We start from the raw sequence: 19,006 nt of genomic DNA, 5'->3' as shown, positions 1-19,006 counted from the left end.
TCTTCAGCACATGACTGGCCTGATCACCTCCAGACATTTCTGACCATGTGCAGTAGATTCTCCCAAGGCCAGTGCTGCAGTGGCTTCTTTCACTGCCGTCAAGATAAAGCCCAAGTGCTTGAGAGCAGTGTGCCAGGCTTCCCCAGCTCCGCTCTAGCCAATTCCTTTAGCCCCACCTCTGGTCCTTCCTTACCTCGCACAGTGCAGATGCTTCAGCCCCATCAGTTGACTGGCTTATTCGTGTCCCCAAATGCTCTCCCTTCCATCTTGTTCATGCTTGGTCTGTGCCGCTCCTGCTTTCCTCCCACCGTCATTCCCTAGACCTTCGTGGCCCCATTGGTCACCCACGTCCCCATCCTTTCAGGACAGACCCGGCTGCATCCCCAGCCTCCTCCCGACCAACCTGCACAGAGCCGCACCCTCCCTCCAGCCCCCGGGAACACTACTGTCCTTCCCGTTCTCTCCCCTACCTGTGTCAACATCTCCAACTCCAGGCCGTCTGCAGACATTCAGGAAACCCTCCGTTCCTGCAAGATGATGCGTAGGATAGAAGGAAGCCTGGATTTGGAGTCTGTTGAGTTTGCACTCTGGCTCCACCACTGACTCACTGTGCCCCCAAGATGGGCAAGTGGTTTAATATTTCTGAGCCTCAGTTTCTTGATTCCTAGCCTCCTGCACCTACCTTATAGAGTTTTTGTGAGAATGAAATGAGGTTAAATGAAATGAAGAACCTGGGAGTCCTTAGCAGGCACCTGCCTCACTCAGGAGATGTAACTGAATCTGAACAGTTTACAGCAGGGGGTCCCCCAACCCCCGGGCCAAGGACCAGTAGCCATCCGAGGCCTGTTAGGAACCAGGCCGCACGGCAGGAGGTGAGCAGCAGGTGAGCCGGCGAAGCTTCATTTGCTGCTGCCCATCACTCCCTGTCACTCACATTACTGCCTGAACCATCCCCAGCCCCTCCTCCTTCTCCACCCCCCACCCCCGCCGCGGTCCTTGGAAATATTGTCTTCCATGAAACTGGTCCCTGGTGCCAAAAAGGTTGGGGACCGCTGGTTTACAGCGTTTGACTTGGTGTATCTCCCTGGTGATGTAATAATTTTGAAAGCAAGAACTATTCCTAAATATATCTGTGATTGATTGCAGCACCTTGCATTTTGTTTAAAAAGCCACTCAGTAAATTTATTTGATTTATTTTTAAATTGCTTTATAAAATCCTCGTCAAAGTTATGTAAGGCATACTGGCTTTTTTTTTTTTTTTAATTTTCTAAGATAGAACTGCCATCTTCATCAGCATGTATTTGCAGAGGGATGCTTTCAGATGGTTTGAAAATCAACTCAAGTTTCATACAATTTGTAAAGTTTTGGGGAAAATACCTATTTGCCAAAAAGACGTAAGCAGAGCTGAAATTGTTCTTTTCTTTTCCATCTTATCCTTTGCAAAATGACTTTACTCTGCACATGTGCCTCTGACATCCCGTGTTGACCAGCTCTCTCCCCCAGAGGCTCGCTGCTTAGGGCTAAGCCCTCTTTCCACCATTAATGTTCTTTCCTACAAGAATGTAGATAAATCTTGATGAGATATATAAATAATTTTATAGTATATATTATATATATAATGAAATTAAACATATGGAATTAATAAAAATATTCCATATATTTTTATGCATGCCCATGATGCATAAGAGTCTGTAGACTATGTTATAACATATTGTTTCACTGATTGTTCCAAACAAACCCTGTAAGGCAAGTACCGTCTTGGTTTTGCAGGTTGGGAAGCTGAGGCTTCTAGAATTTAATTGCTCGCGCTGGGCCTCAAACCCAGGGCACAGGGCCTAAGACACAGACCCAGGTTTTGTGTGGACTGGTCTCTGCTTGCACCACAGGAGATTAACTACCTGAGGCTGGTGTGCGCCACAGTGGCTGTGTAGGACCTTCTTTTAAGGTCCAAAGGTGGGATTTCAACAGAAATTCTTTCTCAGTTAATTGCTTTTTTGATTAAAAAACTCTTAATGGTTAAAAAGTATCTGATGAATAGAATGTGTTTTTATCATGACATCCACGTTTTTGGAACATACAGATAAAATTGCCTCCAATTATGTACCAGTCACTTAGGTTTCTATGTAAGATTTTAGTAACTGGATCAGTTTCCTCATCTAAAACAAAAACTGAAACAGTACTGGCATGCCTACCGTAACAGCTTGTCAGTGAAGATAAAATGAGAGAGCAGTTATCCGAGTGCAATCAGAAAATATATTTGCCAAGCAAGGTATTATCATTTTCATTAAAATCTTAAATATTGCAGATAAATTAATGAGCCATCTCAAGTTCTGTCTACCTAAAATTAATTACTAGGTAATTAGCAACACCGGAAAAGTTTCATTTTAGAAACTTCTGTATTCATTACAAACTATGAGCCTCAAGTTTTAATGAAGTTCCGTGATGAAAGAGTTACAGAATTAGTCCTTACTGTATTCTGGAGAATTTTAAAAGTTAATTAATTCTCTGACATTCAACATTGTAACTAAATTACTTTGTACAGTTGTTTGAGCACAATGTCTATAATCTTCTGATTAAAATAAGCACAGAAATCATCAGTAGCAATTATTATTTACCACCTACCACACCATCACCTACCATCCCTAATAGCGCCTCCTCAGAATCTGAAGAGGTTATTCTCCAGCGAGTTTTAGAAACTTTTTGCTATAATAGAACGGGGGGTTGGGAGCTTTCAAGTTTCAGGTTTCAAACTTACAGTTTCTGAACAAAAGTGTATTTTTAAATCTTAAATTGAAGAAAAATTCTAACAAGGCTCTGTGCAGCAAAAATACCTGCTAATTCACTATTGTTTACCCTGTGATTTCTATTTAAATTTGTGCTGCTGTCATGATTTATCCCTACCTCACAGGATAATGAATCTAGGTTTTATTTCTGTTCTTTGCCCAGACTTGTACAGCAGGCAAAGTGTTTGAAAATCAAAGGAAAAGAAGATATTGACTTGGATATTCTCTTCAGAGGTAAAAACAAAAACACTAGCAAAAACGCAGACTCTGCTTTTTGTTGGGAAGAATGTCTTGTTTGTGTGTTTGGTTGGTGTTATCATTCCAGGAAGGAATGGGGGAAAGAACCTGCCAGGGGCCCAGACACTTGTGCTCTCCTCTAATCCCAACCCTACTTCACTGCTCTGACCTTCATTACCTCATTTTGAAAGTGAAAGACTCTATAATCTGCTCTGTGGTCCTCACTGATGACAAGACAAATCTAAACCTGTAGAAATAGCACGTCTCAGTGGTGGAATGTCTCTCTGCCATCTGCACAGGGCGTAGAGGGAAACCAGAAGTGTCTCCTTGCGTTCTTATAAGTTGGGGGACTGCAGAATGTACTTCGTCAGCAAGACAGGCGAGAAGGTTATGGCAAACTTTAAGTGTTAAAAGCTAAGAGATTATTAAAGTATAGGGGAAAGAATTGCATGTTTTCACTTAATTATGTTTCTTTGCAATTAAGGCTCCATATACACAGAATGTCATGTATAATTTTGAGGTTATACTATAGCAAGCTAAGGGATAAATTTCCTCTTGGGTGTTAATTTGGTGCAATAATTTTTCTTTGGTCAGATTGAAATGTTGGTAAGTTGTATTTTTATGTCTTCAGCAATGTAGCTCTACATGTTTGTATCTTCCAGAGCATGGTAGGAGATCTGTTTATCTTCTAGAGGAAAAGAAAATTAGTGAGTTTTCTCCTGATTTGGCTAAAAGTTCAAGTTAGTACAGTTTGGTTACATTGCACTTCACCTTCAATACAATTACCCGTTTGACTTTTCTTAGGAGAAAAAGAGTGTGCTTTGCAGTCATTGAACAAAAGGGCTGTGACTTCTTTTTTTTTTAATTGAAGTATAGTTGCTGTACAATATTATATAAGTTACCAGGGTAGAATATAGTGATTCACAATTTTTAAAGGTTACACTCCATTTATAGTTATTATAAAATATTGACTATATTTCCCGTGTTGTACAATATATACTTGTAGCTTATTTTATATCTAATAGTTTGTACCTCTTACTCTGCCTGCCTATATTGCCCCTCCCCCCACTGGTAACCACTAGCTTGTTCTCTGTATCTGTGAGTCTGCTTCTGTTTTGTTATATTCACTAGTTTGTTATATTTTTTAGATTCCACATATAAGTGATATCATACGACATTTGTCTTTCTCTGTCTGACTTATTTCACTTAGCATAATGCCTTCCAAGTCCATCCATGTTGCTGCAAATGGCAAAACTGTGTTCTTTTTTTATGGCTGAGTAGTATTCCATTGTGTATATACACCACATCTTCTTTATTTGTTGATGGACACTTAGGTTGCTTCCATATCTTGGCTATTGTAAATAATGCTGCTGTGAACATTGGGGTGCATGTATCTTTTTGAATTAGTGTTTTTATTTTTTTCTAATATATACTGAGGTGTGGAATTACTGGGTCATATGGTAGTTCTATTTTTAGTTTTTTGAGAACCCTCTATACTGTTTTCCACAGTGGCTGCACCAATTTACATTCCCACCACGAGTGTAGGAGGGTCCAAAAGGGCTGTGGATTCTGTGGGCTGATCTCAGGCAGGGCCAAGCTCCTCTCGTAACTGGAAGAACATTTGATTTTATCTCATCCACAAAGCGGGGAGGAATCTTTTCCTCAGAAAAGGGAGGGAAGTTAAGTTACTCTGTTTGGATTGTGCATCTATATGTGTCTCCCTAGCCAGAAGAATTTCTACATAATAAACTAGATAGGAACATCTCTTTAAATAAAATGAAATAAATAACTGATATTTTGGAAGCTGCTCTATACAAATGTTCTAATCCATTTTACCAGCCTTCATTCTGTAAACAACATGTTTGGAACTGCATGAAGAGCCCTAAAAAAGCGTCAGTGTCTCAATTCATATTTTGACACTTTTGAAAGTATCTCCACAGAGTAATTATGTGTACGTTCCTGTTAAAACAAATACACAATCAGTTTAGTAGTTCACATAGTAAAATACTAATGAGGGTCATCCTTATAAATATAGAAAATATCCCTAGCAAAATGCAACTGCATAATGTGAAAGATGAAATCCATCTTGTTTGCACCTGTGCTTTTCTGTGTAGTTTATAAAACGTTCATAACCACATGTGTTTATTTATTAGTGCATTTACCATGCTTCTTAATTTAAACATTTGATTTCCTCCCAGAGAAGGTCTGTGTTCACAGACCCGGGACATTAATGACAAGGAGCCCCCGCCTGGTGCAGAGCGCGTGCTGCCAGGGCCACTGTGCTTCTTGTTGAGAAGATGCCTTCAGGGGTCATCCGAGCAGGATTTATTTAGCACCTGCTCTCTGTCTAGCCTTTTGTCACCCAAAGTGGTTCTTCCTCATATTGATCTAACCCTTGTTATTATAATTAAGCTCATTTTCTCTGGTTCTAACCTGGATGAGACAAAATAATGAGAATAAATATGTTGCTACCGTGACACTAAGTGATTATTTAATATTTCCCTGTTATTTTCTGTAAGCCTGTAAATCTGAGTATAATTTCTAAATCCTTACCTTTGTTTTTTGTTTCTTCGGTCTGGCCATAGATTTGAATAAACACATTCTTTAATTCATTAGGATTTTTTTTCCTTTTTTTTTTTTTTAAGGAAAATGAGTTAAAATCTGTTCCTCATTTCTCCCGTGAGGGAAAATAGTATACCTTTGAGTTTTAGAGATTGTCTGCACATGTGTACACGAGCACATGTAGCTTCTCCTCTTCATATCTTTGGCATGTTTTCAATATTTACTCGGAAACATCTTCATTTTCTAAATCATTTTATTCACAGTTGATATGCTTGGCAGATATAATGGAAAGTATTTTAAAGGCCATCATTATTTTCCAGCATACTTCTTAGAGATTCAACATTTTTCCTTTTCCAAAGAATTAGATCAGATGATAGAAACATTTAGTTTATAATGATGTAAATTGGTTGAGGAAAGCATGATTGTCTTGAAGGATGTTTGGTAATAAAATTAACAGAAGTAAGTAGGAGTCTGTCTTAACTCATCTGAAGGTTTGCAGGGAAGCTTATTGGGTGTTACACCTGAGACGTGGCAGGTGGTAATTAGCCTTTGTGCCCTTTGCTAAGTAAATAAGGCATGAGCACAGAGCGACTCCAAACATGTCCCTTCTCTGGAATGGAATTGGCTTCTGCGCAGTGGCCTGTCAGGTTTTTCCCTCTGCTCTGGACTGTTCCGCTAAGAACTGCGTTAAATCTGCTCCTCTGAAAACAAGTTTGAGTGAGGCTATGAAAGCGCGTTTCCTTGAGTCCAAGAGACCTGCTCACCCACGCGATCTGCCCCCCTGCCCCTCAGAGACCCCTGGACCAGAGCACCCGCCCGAACCTCACTACTGGCCCACAGGCAGACGTCCTGCAGGGCCACCACGCTGTCCCACCCTAGGGGCAGCTTTGGTCTTGTGGAGTGTTCAGCTGGGAAACTGGGGGGGTTTCTTACTATTGATTATTTTTGGCCCCAAATGTGTAACGAATGTTCACTTTTTTAAAAACCCCAAAATTTCACAAAGCAAAAAATACGAGATAAACATTGTTAATAAATCCTTCATAGATTTATTTTGGATGTAACAATTCACCTTGTTGTTTTCTTTACCGGTATAGAATCATAGTGTATTTGGTGATCTTTATTTACACTTGCTGATGCATCATGACTATCTTCCTAAGTCAGTGCATGTACATCTGCTAGGTTCTTTTTTTTTTTTCCTAAGTAAAAATTGTACCCACATCCACAAGAGATCACATCCACTTAATCTTGGGTCAAGAAAAGAAGCTGATGGAAGCTCACCTTATTCCATGCAGTTACCACCTCCTGCCATGGTCACACTTCTGATTTCTGTCACTATCAGTTACTTTTTCCTGATTTTGAACGTTTTATAAATGTAATCACACAGTATGTGCTCTTTCATGTCTGACTTTTGCTAGCATGATGTTTGTAAGATCCATCCAAATCATGGTTTGTGTATACTCATTACTGCATGTTGTTCAATTTTATGGTGATAACCACAATTTATTTATTTTAGTGCTGGTTGTTTTCAATTCTTCTCTCTTACCAATGGTACTACTAGGAACATTCTCATATGTGATTTGGTGGATATGTGTATGCATTTCTGTAGGGCACATACCTAATAATGGTCCTCCTGGGTAACTGGGTTTGTATAAGTTCACCTTCAGGAGCTGGTGTCAAATATTTTTACAAATCGGTTGTCCCAGTACGTTCCTCGCAGCACAGCGTGGAAATTGCAGGTACTCTCCACCCCTGCCATCCCTGCCGGCAGTTAGTTTTTGTCAGTCACTTTAATTTTAGCCATTCTTTTGGGTCTACGGTATTATTTAATTATGCTTCTAATTTCGCATTTCCCTGAAGCCTAATGAACTTGAACACATTTTCATGTTTGTTGGCTATTTGAACATTCTCTTTTGTGAAATACATCTTTTAGGTTGTATTGTTCTTATTGAAATGCAGTAGTTCTTTGTATTTGTACATGAGTCCGTTGTTGGATAGATGTGTTGCAGATTTCTTCTCCAGCCTGTGATCTGCCTTTCACTCTCAGTGGTGCCTTGTGAGGAATAGAAATTCCACATTTCGATACCGTCCATGAGTCCTTTCTATTGTGGTTAGCACTTCAGTGTCATGTTTAAAACATTTGCCTGTTGCACGGTCATTACTGTGTTCTGTTATTCTTTGTTCTAGAATCATTGTTTTTCTTTCACATTTATATCTACAGTGCACCTGGACATTATTTTTTATACCTGATAAAGCATAGGCATCAAGATTTACTTTTTATGTGAATATTCAGTTGACCCAGCATCATTAATTTTTTTAAAAACCCTTCCTTTCCCCTACTGTTCATCATAAATCAAGTGACCGACATTGTCCTGTGCTTCAGTGTATCTCTTTTAAGTGGCGTGTGATATTTACTTTGACATTCAGTCTGATGATAGTAGTCTTTTTATTAGAGTATTTAATACATTTGTAATGTTACTGCTGTTAAGTTGGGTTTATAGCCATCATTTTAATGATTGTTTTTTTATCTTTCTCAACAGTTTTGTGTTCTTGCTTTTTTATATTTTATATATTTTTTTGCTTTTTTATATTTTATATTTAATTTTTATACAGTAAGTCCCCTACGTACAAACAAGTTCCGTTCTGAGAGCACATTCATAAGTCCGATTTGTTCGTAAGCCCAACAAAGTTAGCCTAGGTGCCCAACTAACACAATCAGTTATATAATAGTACTATACTGTAGTAGGTTTATAATACTTTTCACACAAACAATACATAAAAAAACAAATATAAAAAATAAAGAAAATGTTTTTAATCTTACAGTACAATACCTTGAAAAGTACAGTAGTACAGTACAACAGCTGGCATACAGGGGCTGGCATCGAGTGAACAGGCAAGAAGAGTTACTGACTGGAGGAGGGAGAGGAGGTGGGAGATGGTAGAGCTGAAGTATCAGATCGTCGGCAATAGGAGACAGAGGGCAAGCTGCAATTTCACTCACGCCTGATGTTGATGGCACAGGTTCTGGTTCCTTGCTGGATTCAATTCTATCTACCCTCTTGAAAAAATGATCCAGTGACGTCTGGGTAGTAGCTCTTTTTTTCTCATCATAGATGACACGGTAGCACTGGATTGCATTCTGAACGGCTGCTGCAACCTTCGTGTACCATTCTACATTTGGGTCTTGTGCCTCAAAAACTAACAGTGCCTCCTCAAATAAAGAAAATCCCCTTGCCATTTCCTGCATCGTGAATCTCTTCAGTTCTTCAGTTACTTCTTCTTCCTGTTCCTCCTTTCTCTGGGCCTCCAATTCCGTAAGCGCTTCGTGTTGCACGGCAAGGAGTTCAGTGAAGTCGTCCTCTTGTTGATCTCGCTCCAGCTTCTCACTGAGGGTCACTAAGTTGCTGAAGACCTCTTTGGACTCCTCATCCACTTTCTCAAATACACAGAAATCATGAACAAACTGCAGGCAAAGTTTCTTCCAAACCCCTTTCATGGTGACAGCCATAACCTCACGCCAAGCAAAGTCAATGTTTTTTTGGCCTTGTAGATGTTACAGTCCTTCCAAAATTGTTGCAAGGTTGTCCCTGATTCGTCACTCGCCTTTACTGCCTGACAAAAAGTGTGACGTAAATAATATTGCTTGAAAGTCTCTATAACTCCCTGGTCCATAGGTTGGATGAGCGACGTAGTATTCAGTGGCAAATGCACTACTTTGACGTTGGGATGAAAGTCGTCCATGAATGGGGGCGGCCCAGAGCATTGTCAAGTGACCAAAGAATGTTGAGTGGGACGTCCTTCTCCAAGCAGTATTTCTCTACCTTCGGGATAAAGTGGTGGAAAAACCAGTCCTGGAAAATGGCCTATGTAACCCAGGCTTTGGGGTTACTCTTCCACACAACAGGAAGAGAGCCCCTGGCTATGTTTTTAAGGGCTCTTGGGTTCTCTGAATGATAAATAAGAGAGAGTTCAGCTTCGTATCGTAGGAAGGATTGCCACCAAACAACAGAGTTAGCCTATCCTTTGCTGCTTTATAGCCTGGCATCAACTTTTCCTCCTTACTGATGTAACTTCCGTCTGGCATCCTCTTCCAGAACAGTCCTGTCTCATCCACGTTAAAAACCTGCTCAGATACATATGCATCTTCTTCAGTAATTTCTTGAAGCGTTTCAGGAAGTTCCTGGGCAGCTACCATATCTACACTCGCTGCCTCACCACTTACTTTTACATTGTGAAGGTTGGTTCTAGCCTTGGACCGATGAAACCAGCCATGGCTGGCATTAAAAGATGCGCCCTCTGATTCTTCACCGTGTTTCTTCTTCAAGTCTTCATGAAGGCTTTTAGCTTTCTCTTGAATCAGCGTTAAGCTGAGCAGGACTCAGCGCTGATGCTGATCCTGCATCCACACGCTGAGACGTTTCTCCATCTCCTCCATCACTTTTCCACGCTTCTTCGATATTATCAGCACAGCAGCATTCACATGTTCCATGATCTTGTCCTTGTTCTTCAGAATCCTGCTGACAGTTGAATGTTATAAGAATGAACAACGTCCTCCATCTTTTCGCCTTGCTCCACTCTCTCAATTATTGTCACTTTTGTCTCCATTGTTCTCACTTGGAGCTTCTTAGCAGTACCAGCTACATCACCACTGCTTTTATGCTTGCTTCCAGACATCCTGGGCTTGAAAAAAAGATACTGTACTACTGTACTCTATACAGTACTGTACAGTAAAGTACACAGAAGCACAACCACTTATAGAGGATGCATGCACGTGACAATGTACGCCAGACACGTGAACTAACTTACGTGATTGGACGTGCGAACGCATGTTTGCATCTTTGAAAGTTCGCAACTGGAAGGCTCATATGTAGGGGACTTACTGTACTTCTTGCTTTATTTTTTATTAACCAAGAATTTATTTTATTATACCATTTTTCCTATACTAGCTTGTTGGTTATGCACTTTTAATATTTTTAGTAGATGGTCTAGCTAGTAAAATACACATCTTTGTGTAGGATCATTTTTCCTCTGTCTGAAAAACTCTCTTGCATTCCTTTTAGCGTGTCTTCTAGCTATGTTTTTTAAAAAGTAAGTTTTTATTGTCCAGAAATGTTTTTGTTTTGCCTAAACTTTTGAATAATATTTTTGCTGGTTATGTAATTTTGCATTGATAGTTGATTTTTTTTCAGGCTTTATAGATAACATACCATTGTCTTCTGACCCCCATGGTTTCCCTCTAGAAGTCTGCTGTAGCTTCAGTATGTCTCCTTTGAGGGAAGTGTGTCTTAGAGCATATCTTAGTTTGTCTGGCTGCTTATAAGATTTTTCTGTTGTCTTTGATTTTCAGCAGTTTTATTATGAAGTGTACTTCTCTCTCTGTCTTTTGGGGATTCATAGTGCTTCTTAAGTCTGTGAGTATATGTCTCTCATTACTTTGAAAAATTTCTTAACCATTATCTCTTCAAATGGTGCTTATGCTCCATTCTCTCCCTTCTCCTCCTTTTTGAGACTCTATCTACACATTTTAGACTTTTTCTTGTTCATATGGGTGCTATGCTATTTTCTGTATTTCCTTCCTTTTTAAACTATGTGCTTCAGCTTGGATTTTTTTTTACTGAACTTTCTTCAAAATCACTAATGCTATCTTCAGCTGCCTCCAAACTGCTATTACACCCATCCAATGAACTTTTAATTAACTCTTTATATATTTCAGTTCTGGAATTTCCATATACATTATTTTTAAAATAATTTTAGTTATTTAGTAAAATTCTCTCTTTTGCCATCTAACTTCTTAAACACATCAGTTGCAGTTATTAATTCTGTGCCCTATAATATCAGTATCTGAATCACCTGTAGGCTTGCTTTCTTTGTCATTCTTTGTAGGAAAGTTGTTCTACTAAAGCTATTCCATCGTAATTTGGAGTGGAATTCCTACCATATCTTTGCTTAATGGCCACAAAGAATTTCACTGGGTGATTCTACCATAATGTATTTAATCAAATGCTCATTCATGAACATTTTTATTATTTTCAGTCTTTACATTTAAAACAAAGACACGGTAAATTCTTGTACCATCATATGTGGGCATTTGTGGGAGTATTTGTATAGGATTAATATCTGAATGTGAAATTATTTGATCAAAAAGTACATACATTATAAATTATGAGTTTTATTTCAGCCTGGCTTTTAAGTGTCTGTAGCTATACACCCTTAATAATGTGTGAGAGTAATTACTTCACTCTAACCTTGCAAACAATGACTATTTCACCTCTTTTACCTTACCAATTGATAGAAGAAAAATATCATACTTTTAAGCATTTTTCTGTAATAATGAAGTTTCTTATTTTTCCATGTCAGTCATATTTTTTGTTAATTGCTTATCCTGTCCTTTGTCCATTTTTTAAATTGCTTATGTTATTACTATAGATTTGAAGTTGGCTTAATTTATTATGGATGCCAATTCACTCTGTTACATATCTTACCAGTAATTTTTGTACGTGCTCCCACCTTGTATACTTTTTCTTTTCATTTCTTAACTAAAAATAAGTTTTCATGTCATCTAATTTATTGGGGTTTTTCTTTCATGGTTTATAGCTTTTATTTCATTCTTATTCCAACATCAAAGTCATACAACTGTTTACTCATGTATTATGTTAGGAAAGCTATGGCCTCTTATTTTTAACATTTAAATCTGTACCTGCATTGAATTGGTTTTGATGAGGATTAAGGTAATATACCAGCTTATTGTTGTTTTTCTGAATTATTTCAATATCATTTAAAAAACAGGGGCTTCCCTGGTGGCGCAGTGGTTGAGAATCTGCCTGCCAATGCAGGGGACACGGGTTCGAGCCCTGGTCCGGGAAGATCCCACATGCCGTGGAGCAACTAGGCCCGTGAGCCACAATTACTGAGCCTGCACGTCTGGAGCCTGTGCTCCACAACAAGAGAGGCCACGATAATGAGAGGCCCGTGCACCGTGATGAAGAGTGGCCCCCACTTGCCGCAACTAGAGAAAGCCCTCGCACAGAAACGAAGACCCAACATAGCCATAAATAATAACTAAATAACTAAATAAATAAACCCAAAAAAAAGTTAAAAAAAAAAAATCCATCTTTTTTCATACTCATTTGAATACAATCTTCATATAGGAAATTCTGTTGTATACTTGAAATTTAAAAGCTCTGTCATCAGTGATATTACGTGTGCGTGTCCAAGACTGTCTTCATGCACAGAACTGTGGGTGCTGCCTTGTTCTAGAGGAATCCGAACCCAGTGGAAGAAAGTCAGTGCTGAGGTATCACCAGAAAGTCAGAGTCAAGAGCGACTGAGGAAAATAAGAGCAATCAGATAAATATCATCAAACTACTGGGAAGAAGAAAAACCACAACTGGGGAACCAAAGAATGAAGACAAGAAAGCCTTAAGCAGTATATCAGGAAGCCACAACTTGCGGGCCTCCTGCATAGGTTAAAAAGGCACAAATATTCTTGGACATCTTTTCATTTCACTTAGTACTCTACTCAGATTTACAAAACTCACTGGTTTTTTACACACACATTAAAAGCCTTCTGGGCAGCCTCTGTGCTTCTGTTTACCAGGAATTTTTAATTAACAGGATTAGGCTGCAAGTCTGTGCAAAGGGCTGGAGTTAGTGCTACGAGTTTTGTGGTAATCACAGAAGTTGTTGTTTCTGTGCATGCTTTAAAGATCTTTAACCACCACTGAATGAATAAATTGTTGCTGCTCACCGTGGAGCATGCATGGGACTTGCCTGTGAGAGAAGGAGTTTATTGACAAGTTGGCCCCTGTATCTGCTCTGGGTTTTTGGTTTGGGGCTTTGTGGTTTGCTTGTTTTTCCTTGAGACTCACGTTTGAAATTAGTGTTTGCCTGTCCAAGGCATCTGTCTTACTCTGTGTGGTGTGACTCCTCAGACAGGCACTGACCCCAGTAGCAGTTCCACAGGTGATGATTGCCCAGCTCTTGGAAGTGCCCCATGATCCCCAACAATGAATCTCATGCTCACTACATGATTCCTTCAGTAGGTTAGAGTCTATTACTAATATCTCCTTGAAATTTGGTGAAAACATATTCTGCCATTTTCAGTTTATGTGGTAAAGGATAAATAGAAACATAGAAAATGATCAGTGATCACACTATGTATTATATTATTTAGTAAAATGACCTACTTATACTATGAGCTATATGCATACTGAATTTTAAGGGCCTTCTCGGGGTTCATGCCCTAAGGACTTGCTGTCACAGGGAACTGAAGACAGAAATGACTCTGTAAAGCCCCCTCACTGACATTGTCCATGGGAATGATCACACTGAAAAGGCAGATTGTTGGCTTCAGCTCTGACATGTAAAGAGCTTGTAAGTTATCACTTCCAACTTCACAACAAGAAAAAAGCTGAACAAACTGAATATCAACTACTCTTCTTAGATCCGTCAGAGAATTGAGGTCCTGCCCTCAAGGGAAACTACTTTACCAGTGGCTTATAGGTCCTTGAGGAAAGGCAATTAGACAACTCCAATCCCGTCTAGCCATATGTCTCACATCAGAGAAGGAAACAAAAGCCAAGAAACTCTTAAAGGCCACAGTCCAGGTACTCAAGCCCATTAAAAAAGTGGTTTTAATCACAAGACTCTAGAATACTTCCCCCCACATACCTTGACATTAATAGGGCTTCATTATAATAACTTTATATTACAACAGAGAACTGTAAGACACAGACTCCGTTTAAGAAGGAGTTTCTATGGAAACCCAAAGACAACAGAGAAAGGAAAAAGGACACTAGAAGAAATTGAAGCCTCTGACACCTATAGGTAGATCAAACAAAGCCTAATTCCCAGCTGTATTAACATAAACTCTCACACCAGAGATCTTTTACCTAAGTTCCTATTATCTGATACGTCATGCCTGGCTTTCAACCAAAAATTACAAAGCATGCTAAGAGGCAAAACAAAACAACACAAAACACACAGACTAAAGAGATAAAGCAAGCATCAGAACCAGTCTCAGATATGGCAGACATTTTGGAATAATCAGACTGGAATCTATGATGTAGTTATATAATTATATAACTATGATATGTATGGTAAGAACTATGCAAGAATAGCTGGGTACTATAAGCAGAGAATGGGAACTCTAAAAAAGAATCAGCAGGAAATGCTAGAAATCAAAAATACTGTAGGAGAAATGAAGAATGGCTTTGGTAGGCTCATCAGCAGATTTGATAAGACCAAAGAAAGGATCAGCAAGCTTGAAAACAGGTCAATAGAACTTCTCAAACTGAAAAGCAAAGAGAAAAGGAATTAAAAAGATGCTTCAGAATATCCAAGAACGGTGAGGCAATTGCAAAGGGTGTAGCATATATGTAATGGGAATACCAGAATAAAGATAAAAAGGAGCAGAAGAAATATTTGACATAATAATGGCTGAGAATTTTCCACAATTAGTGACAGACACCAAAGCACAGATCCAGGAAGCACAAAAAACACTAAGTAGGAAAAATACCCAAAATTCTACACCTAGTATATCATATTCAAACTATGAATAAAGTCAAAGACAGAAAAGATCTTGAAAGAAGACAAAGAAAAAAACACCCTGCCTATAGAGGAGCAATGAGAAGAATTACATTGGACTTTCTTCAGAAACCATCCAAGCAAAAAGAGAGTGGAGTGAAACATTAAGTATTGAAAGAAAACACCGCAACCAACAATTCTGTTCACCATGAAATTATCCTTCAAAAGTGAGGGAGGAATGAAGACTTTCTCAGACAGACAAAAACTGAGGGAATTTGTCACCAGTAGACCTGCCTTGCAAGAAAAGTTAAAAGAAGTTCTTTGGAGAGAAAGTAAATTCTGTAGGTAGGAAACTCAGACCTATATAAAGAAAGAGCATTAGAGAAGGAACAAAGTGGAGGTAAGATAAAATCTCCTGTTTTTCATATTCTTAATTGCTCTAGTAGACAACAGTTTGTTCAAGTGCTTTTCAAAATAATAATAACAATGTATTGGATGATTACAGCTTACGCGTAGGTGAAATGGTTGACAGCAATATTATAGGGATGGGACGGAAGATTTGGGAATACTCTGTCACAAGGTGCTTGTTGCTGCTCATGAAGCATTATATGTGGTGTTATTGGAAAGAGGATTGAAGAAGTTGTAAATACATATGGGAAACTCCAGTGCAACCACCATAAAAATGTAAAAGGAAGTATAATTGATACGCTAAAGAGGAGAGGAAATCAAATCATAAAAAATGCTCAATTAAAATCAGAGAAAGGAGAAAAAGAGGGAGAAGACAAAAAAGAAAGAATAAATTTAACAAATTCAAAATGGAATAAACTCAAAATGGGTCAGAGACCTATACATAAAACACAGCACTATAAAGATTCCAGAAGACAACGTAGGAGAAAATCTAGATGACCTTGTGTTTTAAATGAATTTTAAATACAACACCAAAAGCATGACCCATGAAAGAGAAACTTGATAAGTTGGACTGTATTAAAACTAAAATCAGGACTTCCCTCGTGGTGCAGTGGTTAAGAATACACCTGCCAACGCAGGGAACACGGGTTGGAGCCCTGGTCTGGGAAGATCCCACATGCCACGGAGCAACTAAGCCTGTGTGCCACAACTACTGAGCATGTGCTCTAGAGCCTGCGAGCCATGACTACTGAGCCCATGAGCCACAACTACTGGGCCCATGTGCCACAACTACTGAAGCCCATGCGCCTAGAGCCCATGCTCCGCAACGAGAGAAGCCACCGCAATGAGACGCCTGCACACCACAACGAAGAGTAGCCCCCGCTCACCGCAACTAGAGAAAGCCCACACGCAGCAATGAAGACCCAATGCAGCCAAAAATAAATAAATAAAATAATTAAATTTATTAAAAATAAAACTAAAATCTTTTCTGTGACAGATAACTGTTAGCAAATTAAAAAACAAGCCACAGACTGGGAGAAAACATTTGCAAAACACTTATCTGATATGAGACTTGTGTCCAAAATATACAAAGAACTGTTAAAATTCAACAATAAGAAAACAACCCAATTTTTAAAGAGCAAAGATCTGAACAGACACCTCAGAAGACACATGGCAAATAAGCTTATGAAGAAAGTCTCAACATCATATTTATGAGGGAACTGCAAATTGAAACAACAGTGTGATACCACTACACACCTATTAGAATGGCTAAAATCCAAAAAACCTGGTGAGGATGTGGAGCAACAGGAACTCTTATTCATTGCTGGTGGGAATGCAAATGGTTTGGCCACTTTGGAAGAGTCTGGCCGTTTCTTACAAAGCTAACCACAGTCTGACCAAATGATCCAGCAATTCTGCTTCTAGGTATTTACCCAAATTAGTGTAAAACTTATGTCCACACAAATGTTTATAGAAGCTTTATTCATAATTGCTAAAAATTGGAAACAACCAAGACGTCTTTCAATAGATTACTGGATAAACAAACTCTAGTACATCCATACAATGGAATATTATTCAGCGATAAAAAGAAATGAGCTCCAAAAAGACATGGAGGAAACTTAATTGCATTTCACTCCTTGAAAGAAGCCAGTCTGAAAGGGCTACATACTGGATGATTCCAAGTATATGCTATTCTATAAAAGGCAGAACTATAGAAAAAGCAAAAAAGATCAGTGGTTGTTAGGAGTTTGGGGTTGGGGAAAGCAAGGAGGGGTGGCTAAATGGAGCATGGGAGTTTTAGGGAAGTAAAACTATTCTGTATGAAACTTATTCATCATAATGATATATGCACAGCATTATACATTAGTCACAACCCCTAAAACTCTGTTACACAAAGCTGAATTCTAATGTAAACTGTAGAGTCCAGTTTGTAATAATAATGAATCAATATTGGTATATCAACTGTAAGAAATGTACCCCACTAATGTAAGATATTAACAATAGGGGAAACTGTTGAGGAGATTAGGGGCTAGGGGGGTGTACGGGAACCCTCTGTACTATCTGCTCAATGTTTCTGTAAACCTAAAACTGCCCTAAAAAGAAAGCATTAATTTTTTTACAAAAAGCTGATTGTAAGTACTTATTATCTTTGTAACGACACTAATAGTTGCTGCGGTAATGTGATCCATACGGTGGGATGGGACAAACTGGAGTTCTTGGGAAGAAGAAGAGAATTATTTGCACTGAGTTAAAAGATGATTCTAAGGGCAGAAGTTTGGTACCCACAGTTAACTCGAGGAGGATATTCTGACAAGTGAAAGGAAGCTGGTGGCCTAGTAAGAGCACATAATGAATGTTCTCATCTTTAGTCTAGAAAAATTTCAACAGCTATCATAGCATCTGTAGCTCTGTGAGACAGCATAGCATCTGTAGCACTGTGAGACAGCATAGCATCTGTAGCGCTGTAAGACAGCATAGCATCTGTAGTGCTGTAAGACAACATAGCATTGCATCTGTAGCGCTGTAAGACAGCATAGCATCTGTAGCGCTGTAAGAAAGCATAGCATCTGTAGCGCTGTGAGACAACATAGCATCTGTAGCGCTGTGAGACAGCATAGCATCTGTAGTGCTGTAAGACAGCATAGCATCTGTAGTGCTGTAAGACAACATAGCATTGCATCTGTAGTGCTGTAAGACAACATAGCATAGCATCTGTAGTGCTGTAAGACAACATAGCATTGCATCTGTAGCACTGTAAGACAGCATAGCATCTGTAGCGCTGTAAGAAAGCATAGCATCTGTAGCGCTGTGAGACAACATAGCATCTGTAGTGCTGTAAGACAACATAGCATCTGTAGCGCTGTAAGACAACATAGCATCTGTAGTGCTATAAGACAGCATAGCATCTGTAGTGCTGTAAGACAACATAGCATTGCATCTGTAGTGCTGTAAGACAGCATAGCATCTGTAGTGCTGTAAGACAACATAGCATTGCATCTGTAGTGCTGTAAGACAACATAGCATAGCATCTGTAGTGCTGTAAGACAACATAGCATTGCATCTGTAGTGCTGTAAGACAGCATAGCATCTGTAGTGCTATAAGACAACATAGCATTGCATCTGTAGTGCTGTAAGACAACATAGCATTGCATCTGTAGTGCTGTAAGACAGCATAGCATCTGTAGTGCTGTAAGACAACATAGCATTGCATCTGTAGCGCTGTAAGACAACATAGCATCTGTAGCGCTGTAAGACAACATAGCATTGCATCTGTAGTGCTGTAAGACAGCATAGCATCTGTAGCGCTGTAAGACAGCATTGCATCTGTAGCGCTGTGAGACAACATAGCAGCTGTAGCGCTGTGAGACAGCATAGCATCTGTAGCGCTGTGAGACAGCATAGCATCTGTAGCGCTGTGAGACAGCATAGCATCTGTAGCGCTGTGAGACAGCATAGCATCTGTAGCGCTGTGAGACAACATAGCATTGCATCTG

At 39.2% G+C, this 19,006-nt stretch overlaps 1 protein-coding gene across 3 annotated transcripts in view; it reads left to right on the top strand.

Moving 5' to 3' along the window:
- The window catches only part of L3MBTL4 (L3MBTL histone methyl-lysine binding protein 4), a 318,381-nt gene that overhangs the window by 228,007 nt on the left and 71,368 nt on the right, over positions 1-19,006 (top strand). For 2 of the 3 annotated variants that reach the window (XM_082418694.1, XM_082418696.1), the window contains one exon: positions 2,947-3,017. The exons of the other annotated variant lie outside the window; for it this stretch is intronic. In XM_082418694.1, the coding sequence (XP_082274820.1) occupies positions 2,947-3,017 (71 nt within the window). The remainder of the gene's footprint in view (positions 1-2,946; positions 3,018-19,006) is intronic. 3 annotated transcript variants of the gene reach the window in all.

This window comes from Balaenoptera physalus (genome assembly GCF_965194825.1).
Source record: "Balaenoptera physalus genome assembly, chromosome: 12".
NCBI lineage: Eukaryota > Metazoa > Chordata > Mammalia > Artiodactyla > Balaenopteridae > Balaenoptera > Balaenoptera physalus.
The sequence above is the reverse complement of the archived record's forward strand: the minus strand, read 5'-3'. Positions and strand labels throughout refer to the sequence as shown.